The following is an 18,135-nucleotide window of genomic DNA, read 5'->3' as shown; positions in this document are numbered from 1 at the left end:
AGAGGCCACAAACAATTCATTTTGTTCTTATCGGCCATTGATTTTACTTTGACATTGTTGCTGGTTTTGACAACATACGTCTCAAAGGTTGGGACATTGTTACTTTTGTTTGCTTTTATATTTGTAAGCCTTTTTGAGGAAATACCGGTACTATGTGGAAAGCATAAGCATAAATTGTAAAAACAAAGTAAGCTTAATGTACAATGTCCATAAAGCGAGTGATGTCTCCAGGCAATGTTGAAAATAGCATTCAGTAAAAGTGAAGTGGATCCACTACGCACTTTGCTATAGCATCACATAGTGTGGATGTGACCTTTGTGTTTGCAGGTATATACACTCACTCACACACATGTAAAATTCCAGAGTTTAGATTAGGGACAAGTAAATTCAAGAATGGGGGGGCAATGATATGCCCCCCCCCCGTGTGTGTGTGTAACCACCCCACATTGTGCAAGACAATAATCAGTTAAAGGGCACATTCTGGCTTGGAGCAGGAGCAGGGGGAGACATGAGGGGAATGCAGAGTCGGGTAGCCTGGGGATATAGGATGTGGCCTGGGAAGAGTTCCAAGGGCCAGATTGAGAGGCCCGGGGGCCACATTCAGCCCCTAGGCCTCAGTTTCCCCACCCCTGTCCTCCAGGCAGTTGACATCTCCTCCAACCAAGCTGCTAAAGAGAAGGGTGAATCCAATCAACAGGGATTCTAGAGAGTTAAGCAGCACATTTGAGAGACAGCTACACTGATTTTTAACACTGCACGTTTTTCTTCCACTGAGAAATGAAAGTTGTTTAGACACTTTAGTGGAATCCACTTCTTTTCTGAAGAGAGTGAACCTGCTGGAGTCTCTTTTTTTAGCCAAGTGAAGACTGGTCTCCAGGTTTCCATGCTATCTTGACTGCAAAAAGCACTAAGTGCCACCCATCAGGAAATGAAACGTTGCCCTAGAGAACTGTGTTGGCCTGTGACACCACCTCCATTACTGGATTGTCATTGTGAGGTGCAGCACTACAAGAAATGAGAGTTGCCTGCCGTTTTCATGCCTGGCAAATTCAGTGCACCTCACATACAGCCTGGTATGGGGAGGGGTGGTTAGGGCTGGGAGAAAGCTAGTGATCACTAACAGCATGAGCTGTGCAAGTGTGTAAGGGGATTTCTGGCCAGATGTGAACACAGAATGCTACCAGGTTTGTGCACATGTAGCAGCAGTTTTTAAAAAGACATAAAAGCATTACAGGGTAGGACCACTAAAAAAGATGCTGGGAAGAATAGCAAACTGCAGAGAGTGTGGAGGCTACTGGAAAACATTCAGCAGACCACACTCATCCTGTGTACAATTACTGAGGGGACACTGTAGGCAAATACTGAGTTACAATTGTATATGACTACAGTTAGTGGTTTCTGGATTAGGAATTCAGCTCCTACTCAGCAAGTTAAGAGCACACATATAAAATGGGCTACAAAGAAAGACAAACAACACTAGAAGTCCCCTAAAGCGCTTTTGAGGCACATTTCCCTCCTTCTAATCCACTCTCCTCTTAAAGGATGTAGTCTCAGTTACCCAAATTACTTCTGATATTCCCCCTTTTCAGTTAAACATAATGAATATTCCAAGCTCAGTGTAAATTATAGCAAACCTCTCTAACCACAGTATTTCCCCAGCATGTGACTTTAAAAACATACGCAGTGATAATTAAGGAGTTAGCTCAAGTGTCCTCCCCACCTTAGCACTGAGTTATCACAGTATATGTGTGTTGTCCACTACAGAAGTCAACACGCATAATGTAGGAGGTGGGAGTCTATCATATTAATTCAGCATCTCCAACTTGTGATGTATTTTAAGTGTAATCAGATCCATGTTCCCCACCACTTTCTTCCCACTATCTATTATCCATTTTGTGAAATTTATGTATCACTTAATTGTAGAAAATCTTAAAAGTAGTTTATGTAATCCTCCTGCCCAGAACAAAGACAAATCAAATTCTCATCTTTTACATTTTTAATGTATTTTATTTTTTAAAAAGAAAAAAGTCCCACAAAATCATGACATTCAAGTTGGTTATTGAATTTTTCTGTCACAGTCTGTGTTTCTGGGAATTAACAGAAATTGTTTATTATTAATTTAAACCACACACCAGAAATGAGACTAAAAATCAGGCTGGAGAGTGACAAAGAATAATCTGCAGGGGACTTCATCAAAACAAAGTATGAGCAGCCCTGACTGGGGTAAAGGGAGTTATCAGGGAAGGACCCTGAGCACCTGGATGTAGAAGATCAACGAATAGTTTTGACTGGGCTCTTAAAATTGCTGGCGGCCTGAAGCTGCAGCTGGTAAGCCATAGGGTGGATCTTGAATCCGTAAAGTCTGAAATAGAAAAGTGAAGGGTTAAAATGGAATATTCGGGGAAGAAAAGCTCAAACAGCTACCAGATATTTCAGTAAAAGGTATGGATAAACTTTCATTAATTTTCAAACTCAACACCCATTAGGAACACATCACTAAGAGGAGGACAGTGCCAGCCTTGGTGCCCCCCGCCCCGTAACCGTAGTGCCCACTTGCTGCCTTCCCTCTCCAGTTGCTTCCCTGTGGCTCATCTCAGCCCACCACCCTGCCCACCCCATCACCCACAGCACTGCCTGCGAGGCTGTGTGTAGGGAGGCGAAGGCTTCTCCTTATGGATTGGGGGTGGTGGTTCCTCTTCAGCATCTCACTCCATCCCATCCAAGAATTGAGGTTCCGGCTTCTTCCTTCTCCCTCTTTCTGTCTAGGGAGGAGTGGAAGGAGTTTGCCTTCCAAATGCAAGGGCTTGCCTCCCTCCTGTTTCCTTCCTTCTGGCTCTCTTCAGAAAGGAACACAGACACATACCTGATTCTCATCATTTCCCCCCCCCCATTAAAAATAATAATAAAAAGTAATAAAATTAAGCAAATGGTTTCTTTGTGGACTTCAGACCACGTCACAATTTGTGGGGAGAATTGGCGTGTGAGGGAGCGTTGTTAAGGGAATGTGAGAAGCTGGGATGACTTGCCCTGGATTGTCACTTCTCCGGATGAATTGCTTATTTATGGGGTGACTAGTCTCTTTTCTGCAGAGGCTCCAACCTTGGGAATACTTTTATTACTCCTCTTCTCCATGGGGAAGTAATGTATCTCCCCCCCACCCCGGAAATATTGCAAGTATAAGACTTCTCCTTATGACTATCTGGATATGGGGGTGGGGGGTTCCCTCTCCAGCATCTCACTCTTCCACTTTCAGTCTATACTCCACCTCATCCAGGAATCAACACAAGGTTTGGCTGCTTCTTCCTTCCCACCTCTCTCTGCCTAGGTAGCAGTTTCCAGAACATTACCCCATTTGCTTCTACATGGTTCCATCCTTATTTCAGACATTGTGATATATCGGTATATTGCAATGTGTAGCTGGTGTTATATCATGATACTGAAAACCAGATACTGCCCAACCCTATTTCATATGCAAACTATTGGGAGGCAAGCAGCCCAGCCCAACCTAAACAGAGCTGGATACCACTTTTGAGCCAGCCTGCATCTCAGCCTTCTCAGTATTCAAGTGATGGAATGGGTAGCAATAACCTGGGCAGGTCAGCTAAGCAGTGTTGGCCCAGTCAAAAGGCAGTTCTGCTCTCAGGCTCTTTCACCACCAAGGATACCTGAGGTTTCTACTTTGTGGTAGAAACCTTCAGCAGATCCTGTCTCCTTACTAGTAGGAGGATATTTTTTCCAGGAAGCTGGAATTTTCTTGGTGAAAGTATGTGTGGCTGTACGTGCGAGAGATGACCTCATGGCTGGGTATGGCTGGCCCTCAAGCAGGTTAGCTGGAAAGGATATGAGTAGCAAGCTCCCAATGGAAGTAAGAAGAGAAAATGTGGATTTGGTTGGCTGAATTTAAGCAGCAAGGAAGGATAAACCCGTGATCCCAATATTCTCCTGGAATATTTTCACCTGACATCTTTTGAAGCAGTCTTACCTGGGCACAAATTGGTTAGCAGGTCGTTTCGGCCGATACTCAGGGTGCACCATAAACAACATGTGGGGGAAGCCTGTCCCAAAATAGGCCCCATCTGTGTGATGGTGGCGGGAAGATTTGGGGGTGTAGACATCCATGCACTTAGGGCAGTAAAGTTTAACCATGGCCTCCCCTGGGATATCAGATAAGCCTAGGAGTGAAGAAGAAAGCAAAGTTCAAAAAAGAGGTGGCTTTGGGGCTCAGACTCACCATCATACCTTGGTGTTAGCAGTTCTAAGATGAGCAGTTTTCAAGCCTTTCAAACAGATAATTCAACAATAAAAATTCTGAAATAGCCTGTTTGCGCAAGTACAAGTTTTGATCCTACCTGCAACCCTCCTGGATTCCCTCCAATTCAATACATCTTTATTGCACTACTCAAGAACTCTGACATGCAATTCAACTTTAAAGGTAAAGGTAAAGGTATCCCTGCCCGTACGGGCCAGTCTTGCCAGACTCTAGGGTTGTGCGCTCATCTCACTCTATAGGCCGGGAGCCAGCGCTGTCCGCAGACACTTCCGGGTCACGTGGCCAGCGTGACAAGCTGCATCTGGCGAGCCAGCGCAGCACACGGAACGTCATTTACCTTCCCGCTGGTAAGCGGTCCCTATTTATCTACTTGCACCCGGAGGTGCTTTCGAACTGCTAGGTTGGCAGGCGCTGGGACCGAACGACGGGAGCGCACCCCGCTGCGGGGATTCGAACCGGCGACCATGCGATCGGCAAGTCCTAGGTGCTGAGGTTTTACCCACAGCGCTACCCGCGTCCCTAATTCAACTTTAGACCCCTCCTAAAAAACCTCTTCCCCAGTACACAAACTCACCAATGGGCAGCATGGGCTGGTTCTCACAATAAACTCGGGGGCAGTAACCAAAGTCTCCTTGCTGGTATTTCTCAAGCTAGAAAAAAGAAAGTGTTTGCAAAAGAAATTAGGACTTCCTCTGCACATTGTGGGAAGACAACTTCAAAGTAAGATTGGTTAGGTCGGGAGGTCATCAAGAATAGCCTTTAAGGCGTTCCAAATCGGGTCTATCACTGGCCACTTAGGACAGCCAAGAGAATATTATAGTATAAGTTAAAGTGCCTTTCCCTTCTTGACTTCACTGCCTCTGATTTCAATATGGCTATATCAGAGCATTAGCAAATAAGTTACAGGATGACCTGCTTATACAACAGCATAGACATTCACCATTTGGGCAATTCCACGGTTTGTGAGGATGTAGCGGGCATGGATGAGGCCGTAGAGCATTTCAGCTGCCTGTTCAATCAAGTCACTCTGGTTAGGGTTGTCCTCAAGCTCCTCATCTACAAGAGGACAGGAAAAAGTCAAGAGCTAATATAAGAAAAGTACAGGAGAGCCATAGAGACTCTGACAGAGAAGAATAAAGGTTCCCCATCATGTGCTCTAGTCCACTGCTGAAACAATTGATCATCATCATCCCACCCCTCACCCTAAGGACCCAGGGCAGGTTACAACATTAAAACACAGTATTAACAACATTTTAAAACACCTTACAATCACAGAAATAAGGTGGGTCAAAAAATTATACACCTCAAGAGTCAAAAGCTAGGGTAGAAAGATGCATCATCTTATATGAACAATTTTAAAGACCACATTATACCTTAATGCTAGCACTGCACATGTACAATTCTCTCTCGGCCTCTGTCTTTTACTCCCTATTCTAGCACACCAAATTCTAGGTGTACAACTTAGTGACAAAACATATTCACTAATTTTGCCAGGTGCACAGAATAGGTTTCTGATCTTGGCTTCTCTAATAAGATTATGGGTTGTATCTAACAAAGCAACTGCTTGCACAACTGAACTCTCCACTCCCTGCTCTAGCGGTTCCACCAAACCACAAAGATTTGCGGTGGGTGGGTGGGGGGGAGTGGTTCTGTTGTGTGAATGGAAGCAGTTCTGCTCATGCAATGATTTTGCTGGGTTCAACCCAATGACATCTATGCCACTTATCAGATACATGAAATAGGCAGCTTCATATGGAAAGACAGAATATACATTAAATTTAAAAATATTTAATTAATATTTAATTAAGAACATATAATCAGGATTTCCAAAATGTATGGTTTCCAAGGCAAGCTGCTCCACAGAACTGGCCCAATAATTTACATTCTTGCAAATACTTAACCTCTGCTTTTAATGAAGTCTCAGAAACTTCAATTCCAATTCCCCATGTGCACTAATGTTAGAGTAGAAAATCAGAGGAGGATTTTGACATTCTGAGCAGTATGCACAATTTTGTTTTAGCAGAATACAAAAAAATATTTTTAGAGTAGTATTTAACTAGCCCTCCCTTGGTTTGTTTGCCATTTTTTAACAGGAAGTTGTCTCAAATTAATAATCTCACAGACAGACAGGCTTTCAGAGATGTGTGTTTTATGTAGATAAATAATAATAATAATAATAATTAATAATAAATTTGTATTTATACCCCACCCTTCCCAGTTTAAAAACTGGGCTCAGGGCAGCTAACAGCAAAAACATTAATTAAAATATGACTTAAAAACAGCATAAAACAACATAAAATACAGCATAAAATACAGCATCAATATCAATAAAATTCAAACATTCAGGGGTCATTTGGGGGGGGTACCCAGTCAGTAGACATCAAATGATCACCAGGGCTAACTGGCCAAATTGGTCCTACTAGGGCCAGCAAGGAGACCAGGGAAGAATTTAAATGTGGAGTCCCAGAAAGGGTTTCTTCATAGAAGAGGAAAGGGGAAAGGGAATAGAGGATCAGGCTAATTCAAACTGAAGGCCAGGTGGAATAGCTCTGTCTTACAGGCCCTGCGGAAGGAGATCAAGTCCTGCAGGATAAACAGAAGCACCTTGCCACTAATAATAATAATAATAAAAATAAAAATAAACTTGTACCCATGCTATGTAAATTCCTATTACACGACAAAATGAAACTTGAAGTCTAGTCATTCCAAAATATGCAAGATGTTTTAGGGTAGCAGTGTGCCCTTATTAGGATAACCCTGTGACCACTGACCACATTTACTCTTAGTCCCAAATGTCAGGTGATCTGAGATGTAAAATCAGTAAAACAAAAAGAACCATCTCTCACCTGGTTCCAAATCAAGGATCATATCCAAGGCCTGGCGATAGTGGGGAACTTGCTCATTGAGGCCAGTCAGGTTGAACTTGTCTTGGATGTAATCTTCATCTACCTAGAATAGAAATAAAAAATACTCAAACTCAAGATCAGCCAAATAAACTACTGTCTCTACCAAGTGACCTATTCTGACTTCTCAGATCCCTTCAGCCTATTTGACATCTCATCCTATACTCACTCACTAGGCAGTAAGCTCCATTGAACTCAGTGGCATTGGGGTTTTTCCTGAGTAGACAAGTACAGCATTACAATGCAAGTAACTAGTGCCTGGCGTGCTCTGGTCCATGGGGTCATGAAGAGTCGGACATGACTAAACAACAACAACAACAACAAGCTTCCTAAGATTTCCATGAACTTCCAACTAATATACAAAACTCTTCATCCTCTCAAGAAACCCAGGAGTCCCTGTTTACTGCCAACACCCTTCCTACTACATAGGATATTTTTTTGTAGGGGGGAATCATGCCATTTTGCTCCCAGCCCCTTACTAAAACTACACGCAAACATTGTTGTTGTTTAGTTTTTTAGTCGTGTCCGACTCTTCGTGACCCCATGGACCAGAGCACGCCAGGCACTTCCTGTCTTTCACTGCCTCCCACAGTTTGGTCAAACTCATGATGGTAGCTTTGAGAACACTGTCCAACCATCTCGTCCTCTGTCATCCCCTTCTCCTTGTGGCCTCAATCTTTCCCAACATCAGGGCCTTTTCCAGGGAGTCGGGTCTTCTCATGAGGTGGCCAAAGTACTGGAGCCTCAGCTTCAGGATCTGTCTTTCCAGTGAGCACTCAGGGCTGATTTCCTTCAGAATGGATAGGTTTGATCTTCTTGCAGTCCATGGGACTCTCAAGAGTCTCCTCCAGCACCATAATTCAAAAGCATCAATTCTTTGGCGACCAGCCTTATGGTCCAGCTCTCATTTCCATACATCACTACTGGGGAAACCATAGCTTTAACACGCAAACATACTGAGGTCTTAATCCCAACTCACCTCACAGAAGAACTCATTGCCACGCAAGCCACAGAACCAGGAAATCCAGGACACTTCCTCAGAGCTACTCATCTTCCCGTCCTCTGTAGAAAAAAAAGGTGCATCAGCAGCCACATTTTCACAACCACTAACACACCTTCTCTTCCAGTTTATCCAGGAAATAGCTCCTTTATAAAAACACTTATGCAAAGCACTTCACTGGGTATAGAGAGTTTCAGCGCACCCTGTTCCTAGTCAGAAAACACACCCTTTCATTTCCTTGACTGCAGACCGGTATTAAGAGGAGAATCCAACGTGTTCCCTACTACTTGAACGGCATCTCTCTTTCTTTCTCTGTTAGAACTAGGGAAAAATCCCTTTGCAGACTAGTTTAACCTCTACCCATGCCCTGCCCTTCTGCACAGAATTGTGAGAACGACACAACTCTTCCTCCCCTTGCTTTCTTGTTTTCTTTCTTTTTTTGCCTATGGCAGGCTCCCAAACGCCCTCCCTTAATCTTGCAGAGCCGTCTCCGTTGCCTAAAATTCCTCCCCTCTACTTTCTGCAGAGTAGCCCCCTAAATCTATGCCTCAATAACTCACCTCAGGGGGCCCAATTGCCTCAAGGAGAGGAACACGGGGTGCAAACAAGCTTTGGACCGCTAAGGCCGCTGCCAGTTTCCACTGCGCACGCGCCACTCTCACTGATGAAAGAGCATCACGGGACAGTAGTACTTCAGAATAAGGCTGGAGTTAGCAAACAAGATAAAGGAAACTACAAGTCCTAGAGTGCAACCGCGAAGGAAATGGCAAGCACGTTCTGGGCCGCGGAGCACACTGGGATTTGTAGTCCAAAAGCCCTTTAAGCCGCTGCGCTTTTAAGAGCAGGTGTAGGTGGAGTGGTCCCAGACGATCAGTGAGGGGCGTCTAGGTAGAAGGGATGTAAAGTTTGCCTCTGCCGTGCTAACCTATAACGAATGCATTATGGTAAATATGGTCAAATACTATTTCAATTTAAAAAGAGACAGGAGTAGGAGAGTTCCTAAAGAATTGTCATGAGTGCTTGAGACGGAAGCCTCCGTGGTCAGATAAACTTGCCATAATTGAAATAGCAGCCCGGAGCTCCGAGAAACTTGATTTGTACGGGAAAGACGGCTCGTGGATCCCCTACCACGAACTAGGTACCGATTCAGAATTGAAGCGGGTAGTTGCAGCTTTCTCTTAGAAAGCGAGGAAAAAGAGGGCGGCTATCAGGCGCGCATCACGGCGACTTCCTGCGCCGTCAGCCCGACGCAAATCCTCATCGCCGCTCATATTTGCCCCGATTGAAAAGTAGGCGGGCGTAGCTGGGGAATGGCTTCTCGGACGGTGGGGTGGAGATAGCGAGATACAACAGTTAAAGAAAACTGTTTAGCTTAGCTTGCAATTTCAGCATAAGCCTCCAGGATTCTCTTCAGCTGGAAGTGATGGCTGCTAAGTCACTTCTATGAGGGAAGTGCTTGAATTGGGGGATGGGAGAGTTTGGGGGGGGTTACCAATGAAATCCACAAATCACATCTCCTGACGTCCTCCCTCACAACTTTAGTCATATCACTCCCACAATTTTCTAAAAATTATAGCTAATGGGGCAGTCACAAAAGGAAAGTGGGTGATCCCCCTATAATTCACAGACTACATGAAGAGCAACTAGATTCATTTCCCGCTATCCAGTGCAGGCCTCCCATCCACAGTAAGTTACCATCCCTGATGCTGGTGCTGCTTCGGCGACTCATTCTGTCTGCAGTGCCCGTTCTCAACATGGCTGTCATTTTAGGTTTTCTCTTAATTAGCCATGCCTGTTCAATGGATATAAATATATAAAGATCAGCATTTATTTTCTATATAAATATAATATTTTTCTACCTCACTCTACAGCAAAAAATGGTTGCCAGATCAGCTTATAGAGCATGACAGCCACTTCTCCCAGGTTTACAATCTAAGAGGCAGGTACAAAAGGGGGGAAAGGGAGGAGGACAAGTAACTTTAGCCAATTGTTCAAGTTATATGAGAGTGCTTATAATAACCAACTAAAGTGGAAATTTGGATTTTCCAAGGACAAACTTTCCTTTCCCCTTCTGAACCACTTGGCAAGATAACTGGCATAGTAACAATTGAGCCTAAACCAAATGACTAATACTTAGGTCACTTGGGAAGTTCTGTTCTGACCAGTGCCTTCACCAGTCACCACAGCCTTTTTACAAAAAACCTATGTAACTGAATTTTTTCTCTTATCGTTAGCTGCCTTGAATTCCTGTTATTGTGCAGAAAGTGGGGGTGTCAGTCAATGTTTTATATAAATAATTGTTGAATTCTACCACCTTACCCTTCTTCAATTAATAGTTAATATCACTGTAACATGTTTGATAATTTTCATTCGTTTTCAGTTCAACATTTGTCTGAATTCAGTTTTAAATTTTACTTTTATCACGTCTGCCTAAATCTTGATTACTGAAATGGTCTGTTGGATGATTTTTAAGAGTTTTGTGGTTTTTTTAATGATATTTATTAAAGGTTTTATGGTTACAAAAAAAAAGAAGACGACAGTATATAGAAAGGGGAAAAAAATCAAAAAATTAAAAGATAATACATCAAAAATAAAGGAAAAAAAAACAATACATCCACATAACAACAATAAAAGCAAAAACATTTAAAAACACATCCATTTTTCATATCTTTCTCTTTCAATGACGTATTTCCTCGACCTCCTCCCACCTCCCATTTTTGTATTCCAGTTAATAATTAAATCAGCAAATCCTTTCCATCTTTCACTGCTTTTTATCGTTTAATTATCTTAGTTTATTTTAACCTTATCTTACCATCAAAATCTTAAAATTTATCTATACTTAAATCCTTATCATATTTCCACTAAAGTCATATAATTTCATTCCACCCATGTGGATGGGTGCAGGATTGTACTTAAAAACAAAAACAACTCATGGTGGAATGAGTTTTGTTTTTTTTAAGTACAATCCTGCACCCATCCACACCCAAATATGAATGACATGGGGAACTGGATGGCATGTAGCCACCTCTCTGCCAGCCTTTATTAGTGAGGAGGATGAACACTGGTTGGAGGGTGGCTTGCCATAGCCGAGACTCTTGTTTTGTCCATTTTGGTGGGAAACTGTTGCTGGTAGTTTTAGGCTGAGGCAATTGTGACTCTGGATCCAAAGCCGCAGAGATCACCCCCAGCTATACCAGCCTGGCATCCACACGCACAGCAAATAATAATAAATGCCACCCCACCTTCTGCAGGGTTTGGGATGCGTCGAAGAATTTGCTGCCTTGCTCTGATACTTCCCGTTTGGATTGCTGTTCATTTGTTGCAAAGAACTTTGATGTTCTTTACCTGCTACAAACTCGCTTTAAGGGTGATAACGCTAGAAAAGGGTGTATATAGATCAGCCTTAATTGGGTTTATTTGCGTATCACCCCCTTTCTGGCAAAGTGGGTTTGCGACAGATACAGAACCTGACTAAGGCTGCAATCCTAACTCCTGTTTCCTGGATTCAAAATCCTTTGAATTCAGCAGGAATTATTTCTGAACAGACATAAGCCTCACCGTAAAATTAAGTTATGAGCAACTAATTGCCACCCACCCCTCTCCACTCACTCAACACAGGGTGAGGGCAAAAGGGCAAATTCTTGTTGAAAAATAAAATGTAAAACCAACACATTCGCAAGTCGCTTGGGAAAGCTGTTTTCTCACAAGTCTAGTGGGGCATGGTGCCTATTTATAAATTTTCATTAATATTGTCCCTTTTCTTTAAAAAAGAAAAGAAAAAAAACAGCTTACTCTCCAGAAAAAGCAGGAGCTATGAGGGATGAGTGCGCCTGCAATATGCAAATTGCGTTAACCGTTAACTGCCGAGGCGCGAAAACGCTTGCCACGTGACTGCGCCTCGCGCCGGAAAAGGCGGGAAAGCGCGCAAGGCAGCAGTCCGCGAGAACAACCGCCGCCGCCCCCTCCTAGAAGCAGACGGCGCATGCGTTTCCATTGCGACGGCGGGGCGCTTCATAGGACACCGTACTGCGCAGGCGTCAGGTACAGGGAAGGCGGCTTTAACCCTGCGTAAACGCGCAACTTTGTATCCGCTCGCCAGCTGTTGCTAAACAGATCCAGCTTTCTCCAAGCTTTCTTCTACGCCTGCGCGCCTTAACCTCCCCTTCCCCGGCGTCCCAGCTTGGCACATGCGCGTTACAAGCCTTTGCTAAGAACTCTGTGACCGGCGCCATAGAGATTGTTTTGGAAAGGGTAGAGCGACCCGCCGCCTGAATTTCCGGTGCCCCTTCCGCAAAGGAGAACTGGGTGAGTGTTTTCCGGGTGGCAAGGAAGGGCCCAGGTCGGTAGGGCTTGTGTTGGGCTTCCCAGAATTCTCTCCAACCTGCTTCTGCAAGTTTTCTCAGGTGGCCTCTCAAGCAGGGCTTCCGTCGCTGATCTGTAACACTAAGGATACCTGGTTGAACAACAAAGAACACAGTATCTGATGTAGTGTTCAGCATCATGAGAATCTTCGTGGGGGTTTAAAAAAATCCGTTTCTAGCCATTATGCTTATGAAAACAGGTTTAAAATTATGTGGGTGGGTGACAGCTTAGAAGTTAGAGTGGTCTTAAGCAGGATTTCAGGTAGCTGGAGAGCAGATCCATCATTGTTCTTCCTGACTCTGCATTTCCTAGCCATGCCTAACAAAATAAGCAATTTCGTGCAAATTTGATTTGAGCTGTTGGCCTAGTTTGGATAACTGTTTGAAGCTCCATAAACTATGGTTTGTGAAACAATAAAAGAATGTATGGGCCAAAGCACCCTCTGCTCATTCCTCTTCTCTTCGTCTTCTATTGCATATTGTCTTTAACATGAACTGAGAGCTCTGGTTTAATATAAGGCACAACAGGTGAAGCGAGGAACCCTCAGCCCAAGCACTCATTCACAGCTTCATAAACCATGGTTTATGAAACAATGGAACAGTTGTCCAAACCATGCCATTGTATTACAGAACTGAGCTTTTATTAAAGTTTGGCTTTCTAGCACAGAATACAAGATGTACTTATTCAACAACAGCAACAACCTGATTTTTTAAAAAAGAGAGGTGAAATCTTATGATTTTCTACAGATAAACAACTGGAGAAAGTATATTTTATTTTATTTTTCATAACTTATTTTGGTTTTGCCAGTCACAGAAAGGGGCAAGGAACTATGCAGAGCACTGAAGACCCCCCGCACCCAGCCACTGGAAATCTTGCTCTGCCATATTTCTCTGGCTTCAGTCATTCCAGCAACCATTTGTGTGCATGCTTTAAAGCATGTCTTCACAAGCCAAATGCACTAGAAATTTCACTTTTCAGAAACATGGATTCTTAGGTAGTTGCTGCGAAATCACTGCACACATTCAGCCTTTATTACTTAGCAAAAAAAATGGGTCTTGGTGTAACACGTAATTCTCTGACTCTTCTTTCAACAGGCTGCGAAGTTCCAGGTTGCAGTTTTGGCTTTATAACCAGAGCCACCCTCTTCCAGCATGAACCACGGTCCTCAGCTGATTGCTTTTACTCGTGCCCAGGAGGAATCAGATCTCTGGAGAGATGGGCACGTCCAGAAAAAAGGCCGCAGAGGCTCCCGTCTTGCTGGGCAGGAGGAAGGGAACACAGCGGGAGAGGCAGCTCGCAGCTTCTATGAGAGCCTTTTGGAAGCTCCAGCTAATCCTGCGAGACCCTCGCATAGGAAGCGAAAGGCGCCTTGCGTACGCCAACGACCTGTGCAACAGCTTCCGCCCGTCCAGAACCACCTGGGACCGACAAGTAGCCGCACAGGGAACAAGTTCCTGAAAGCTGCCCAGGATGGCGACCTGAAATCTCTGCGGACGCTGGCGGAGAAGGAAGGGTGTGATGTGAACTATAGAGATGATTATTATTGGACAGCGATTATGTGTGCAGCTTACGCTGGACGGGCGGAGGCTGTGAGGTATCTCCTGAGCCGCGGCGCTGCCTGGGTAGGGGTCTGTGAGCCCCAAGGCCGGGATGCTATGGATTTAGCTGAGGAGGCAGGACACCAGGAGGTGGTGGACGTCCTACGGGAGAGTGAAAGGCCACAGGTGAAGGAGGAACCCTCCAGGTGAGCTTGCTTGTTCCTGAGAATTCAGCCAGGGCTCCTTTGGGAGGAAGAGCAGGATATAAATGTAACGAACTAAATACAGTGGTACCTCGGGTTACATACGCTTCAGGTTACAGACTCCGCTAACCCAGAAATAGTACCTCGGGTTAAGAACTTTGCTTCAGGATGAGAACAGAAATCGTGCTCCAGCAGCGCAGCGGCAGCAGGAGGCCCCGTTAGCTAAAGTGGTGCTTCAGGTTAAGAACAGTTTCACGTTAAGAACAGACCTCCAGAACAAATTAAGTTCTTAACCCAAGTTTATCACTGTATCCAGTTACTGTCCGGAGAAGAAAGCCTCTGAATGGGTTTGCTTTTAAATGCTGCTTTGGACTACAGTGGTGCCCCGCAAGACGAATGCCTCGCAAGACGGAAAACCCGCTAAACGAAAGGGTTTTCCGTTTTGGAGGTGCTTCGCAGGACGAATTTCTCTATGGGCTTGCTTTGCAAGACGAAAATGTCTTGCGATTCCTGGGGTTTTTTTTCCCCGCTCCCCATCCCCTTTTTCTAAGGCACTAACCTGCTAATAGCCTTTTAGCAGCTAATCCGCTAATCCCTTAAGCCTTTAATAGCCGCTAAACCGCTAATAGCGCTAATCCGCTAATGGGCTTGCTTCGCAAGACGAAAAAACCGCAAGACGAAGAGACTCACGGAACGGATTCTTTTCGTCTTGCGAGGCACCACTGTACAGTGGTACCTCGGGTTACATATGCTTCAGGTTACAAACGCCACTAACCTAGAAATAGTAACTCGGGTTAAGAACTTTGCTTCAGGATGAGAACAGAAATCGAGCGGCGGTGGCGTGGCGGCAGCAGGAGGCCCCGTTAGCTAAAGTGGTGCTTCAGGTTAAGAACAGTTTCAGGTTAAGAACAGACCTCCAGAACAAATTAAGTTCTTAACCCAAGGTACCACTGTATCCAGTTACTGTCCAGAGAAGAAAGCCTCTGAATGGGTTTGCTTTTAAATGCTGCTTTGGACTATTCCAGAAACCTAGGGAATCCTGCCAATAAAACTATCAGTTTTAAGAGATTCCCATCCACTTAAGACACTTCAACTGACCCATCAGTTGTGAACATTGAAAGATCTCCCAGAGCAGCAGTAGTCAATGGGTGGCTGGGCTACCAACTCCCAGTATCCTTATCCAGTGATTCTTGGTGGTTGGGGCTGATGGGAATTAGAGTCCAAATGCATCTGGAGGGGCACCATATTGTTGTTGTTGTTGTTTAGTCGTTCAGTCGTGTCCGACTCTTCGTGACCCCATGGACCAGAGCACGCCAGGCACTTCTGTCTTCCACTGCCACCCGCAGTTTGGTCAGATTCATGTTTGTAGCTTCGAGAACACTGTCTAACCATCTCGTCCTCTGTCGTCCTCTTCTCCTTGTGCCCTCCATCTTTCCCAACATCAGGGTCTTTTCCAGTGAGTCTTCTCTTTTCATGAGGTGGCCAAAGTATTGGCTACCCCTGCTATAGAGACCATTCCCTGGCACAAACCGTTCACCCCCCTTCCTACATCCCCCTACATCCTTCTTCCCACATCTAGGCCCCAAATCACTAGAAGAGCTTGGTTGGAGCAAACCCTCTTGACTTGGGTTTGCATTTGTGTTGTTTTAAAACTGATCTCAATTGGTGTGTTTTTGTTTTTTCTGTATGCTCGTAAATGTGGGAAAGAGGATTCATAAATGATGATGATGATATTTTCATCCAGGCAGTAGAGACACAGTGCCTAGGCACTCCCTTTTTTACCTTCCTTTCTCAGGAAAAGTCTGTATTTGTGTTTCTTCCTCACTTCCTCTAGTTGAGGCTGGCCTCAACTAGAGCCAGGGCTTTTTCAGCTGCGGCTCCAACCTGGTGGAACGCTCTGTCACAAGAGACTAGGGCCCTGCAAGACTTGACATCTTTCCGCAGGGCCTGCAAGACAGAGCTGTTCCACCAGGCCTTTGGTCAGGGTGCAGCCTGACCCCCTCCTTTGGCAATCTTTACAAAACTTTAGTTTATGGTTGCCATCAATCTTGAATTTGATCTTAATTAATTTTTTATAATGTTTTATAATGTTGCACTATTTTAGTGTTGTTAGCCGCCCTGAGCCCGGCTTCGGCTGGGGAGGGCGGGATATAAATAAAATTTATTATTATTATTTTATTATTTTCCCTGTAAGATGCTCTTTGAGAGTTACTACAGTCACAGCCTGTGTGAATACGGCTTGCCTTTCTCCGGTGTAATTTTCCTTTGTTCTGCAGTCCGCAGCCACCAGCCGAGAGGAACTACTGTGCCGTGTGCCGGACGCACTACAGCGAGGACACGGTGGCGTTGCACGAGCGCTCCACTGCTCACCTCTTCAACCGGCGCGACCCACTGCCCCCCACACGCTACCACATCCCAGAGAACAACGTGGGCTTCCGGCTGATGGTCAAGGGAGGTTGGGATCAGGAAGCTGGCTTGGGGCCGGAGGGCACTGGCCGCAAATTCCCGATCCAGACTGTCCTCAAGCGAGATCAGAAAGGCCTGGGCTTCTGCAGCGACCTCAGACCCAAAGTCACCCACTTCGACGCCAATGACTCCAGCGCAGTGGAGAGGCCCGTAGAGCGGAGGCCCAGGAAGGAAAGAGCAGCGACGGTGGGGAAACGAGAAGCTCGCCGCAGAGAGGCCAAGGCCCAAGCTTGGGAACGCAACCTCCGTACATACATGAACATTGATATTTGAGCTCTTATTGGTTAGAGGAGCTGTCTACATAATCACTCAATCTCCTGGCCCAATCAGAGAGGACGATGTTGTAAAGGGGAAAGGTCTTCTGAAGGAATGTACAAGGAGCTGCTGGCAGCTGGTAGGCAGTAGCCAAAGTGGGTAACCCAGAAAAATAAACGTGGAGTTTCCCATGTGTTGCACTAGGCCATAACACTCTCAGGCATCCTTGGACCACCCAGGTCAGGGGTCAGTAACCCGCGGCTCCAGAGCCGAATGTGGCTCTTTTACACCTTTGCCGCGACTCCGGGGCGGATACTAGCGAGGGGAGGAGGCGCATTGTGCGCCCCAACACTCCCCACTGTGGCGGGCGCTGTACTGGCTGTGATGTCTCATGGGGGTGGTGCGTGCGTTAGTCACGCACCATCCCGACGCCACCTTCCCGCCTACCTGCCCACTACATTGTAAGGGGCATGTACGCTGGTCAGTGCATTGAAAGGGGGCATGTACGCTGGTCACTTTTTGAAGAGGAGTGAAGAACACACACACAAATAAAGGTAACTATTTAATTTAACATTTATTTCTATGAGGAGGAGTAATTCTGAGGAGTCAAACAAGGAAATAATAAAAAGTGACAAAAAATGTATTTTTATAATGACAAGTTTTGCGGCTCCCAGTTTTTTTTTCTTCGGAAACGGGTCCAAGTGGCTCTTTTTGTCTTAAAGGTTGCAGACCCCTGACCTAGGTAAACAGGCCAAAGGTCAGAAAAGGCTCTTTGCTTCCTTTCTGGATCCCCAAGGGAAGCAAAAGATTAAAATATCTCTGTTTTCCTCCTTTCCCCGGAGATCTGTTAGCAAACAAAATGTTAGCTTTCGCTCTGCACAGTCATTGGTGTTCATTGTGCAGGGCTATGTGTATTCTATGCTGGGAAGAAAAATAGAATTATTTTGTCAGCAGTGCTTCAGAACTTGCCTCACAAAAGAGCAGAATTATGTATAGAAACTATTCAAATTAAATTACCTTATGCAGAAATGTTTGTCATTTTTCATGCATTATTCTGGACATTGAGCTATGAAGGGCATGGAAGCCCCAGTCCATGGCGTCTAACCCATTCCTGCCCCCAAGCCCTCTTAGGTCCCAG

General features: G+C 45.0%; 3 protein-coding genes across 9 annotated transcripts in view; 2 read left to right on the top strand and 1 right to left on the bottom strand.

Annotated features, from left to right (window-relative positions):
* LOC310670718 (macrophage mannose receptor 1-like) overlaps positions 1–18,135 on the top strand; it is a 225,773-nt gene that overhangs the window by 170,847 nt on the left and 36,791 nt on the right. The window lies entirely within an intron of this gene.
* Positions 1,987–12,004, bottom strand: CSNK2B (casein kinase 2 beta). Of its 3 annotated transcripts, XM_083426690.1 has the most exons (8): positions 11,966–12,004; positions 9,869–9,965; positions 8,153–8,235; positions 7,117–7,219; positions 5,211–5,326; positions 4,845–4,920; positions 3,983–4,172; positions 1,987–2,362 (listed from the first exon to the last, which is right to left on the bottom strand). In XM_083426690.1, the coding sequence occupies exons 2-8, from the start codon at positions 9,936–9,938 to the stop codon at positions 2,272–2,274; spliced, it is 729 nt and encodes a 242-aa protein (XP_083282816.1). In that variant the 5' UTR covers positions 9,939–9,965; positions 11,966–12,004; the 3' UTR covers positions 1,987–2,271. The 3 variants fall into 3 exon arrangements, with proteins under 3 accessions (XP_083282816.1, XP_083282817.1, XP_083282818.1); XM_083426691.1 differs by lacking the exon at positions 11,966–12,004 and having other exon boundaries at positions 9,869–9,959; XM_083426692.1 differs by lacking the exons at positions 9,869–9,965; positions 11,966–12,004 and adding an exon at positions 8,734–8,868.
* GPANK1 (G-patch domain and ankyrin repeats 1) lies at positions 8,980–18,026 on the top strand. 5 transcript variants are annotated; one of them, XR_014507620.1, is made up of 4 exons: positions 8,980–9,117; positions 13,630–14,279; positions 16,553–17,236; positions 17,740–18,026. XR_014507620.1 is itself a non-coding variant. In XM_083426463.1 (3 exons), the coding sequence occupies exons 2-3, from the start codon at positions 13,687–13,689 to the stop codon at positions 17,013–17,015; spliced, it is 1,056 nt and encodes a 351-aa protein (XP_083282589.1). In that variant the 5' UTR covers positions 12,385–12,478; positions 13,630–13,686; the 3' UTR covers positions 17,016–17,238. The 5 variants fall into 5 exon arrangements, 1 of the variants encoding a protein (XP_083282589.1); XR_014507621.1 differs by lacking the exon at positions 8,980–9,117 and adding an exon at positions 12,144–12,478; XR_014507622.1 differs by lacking the exon at positions 8,980–9,117 and adding an exon at positions 12,194–12,302.

Source organism: Podarcis tiliguerta (genome assembly GCF_965153285.1).
Source record: "Podarcis tiliguerta genome assembly, chromosome: 2".
NCBI lineage: Eukaryota > Metazoa > Chordata > Lepidosauria > Squamata > Lacertidae > Podarcis > Podarcis tiliguerta.
The sequence above is the reverse complement of the archived record's forward strand: the minus strand, read 5'-3'. Positions and strand labels throughout refer to the sequence as shown.

Bases quoted from the DNA above. Each gene is read 5' to 3' on its own strand.
- GPANK1 (XM_083426463.1), top strand. From the start codon at position 13,687: ATGAACCACGGTCCTCAGCTGATTGCTTTTACTCGTGCCCAGGAGGAA. The intron at 14,280-16,552 runs GTGAGCTTGCTT...TTTGTTCTGCAG, and splicing joins GTGAAGGAGGAACCCTCCAG to TCCGCAGCCACCAGCCGAGA.
- CSNK2B (XM_083426690.1), bottom strand. From the start codon at position 9,938: ATGACAGCCATGTTGAGAACGGGCACTGCAGACAGAATGAGTCGCCGA. The intron at 4,921-5,210 runs GTGAATGTCTAT...TCTTTTTTCTAG, and splicing joins ACCGTGGAATTGCCCAAATG to CTTGAGAAATACCAGCAAGG. The intron at 2,363-3,982 runs GTAAGACTGCTT...TTTCTATTTCAG, and splicing joins GCTAACCAATTTGTGCCCAG to ACTTTACGGATTCAAGATCC.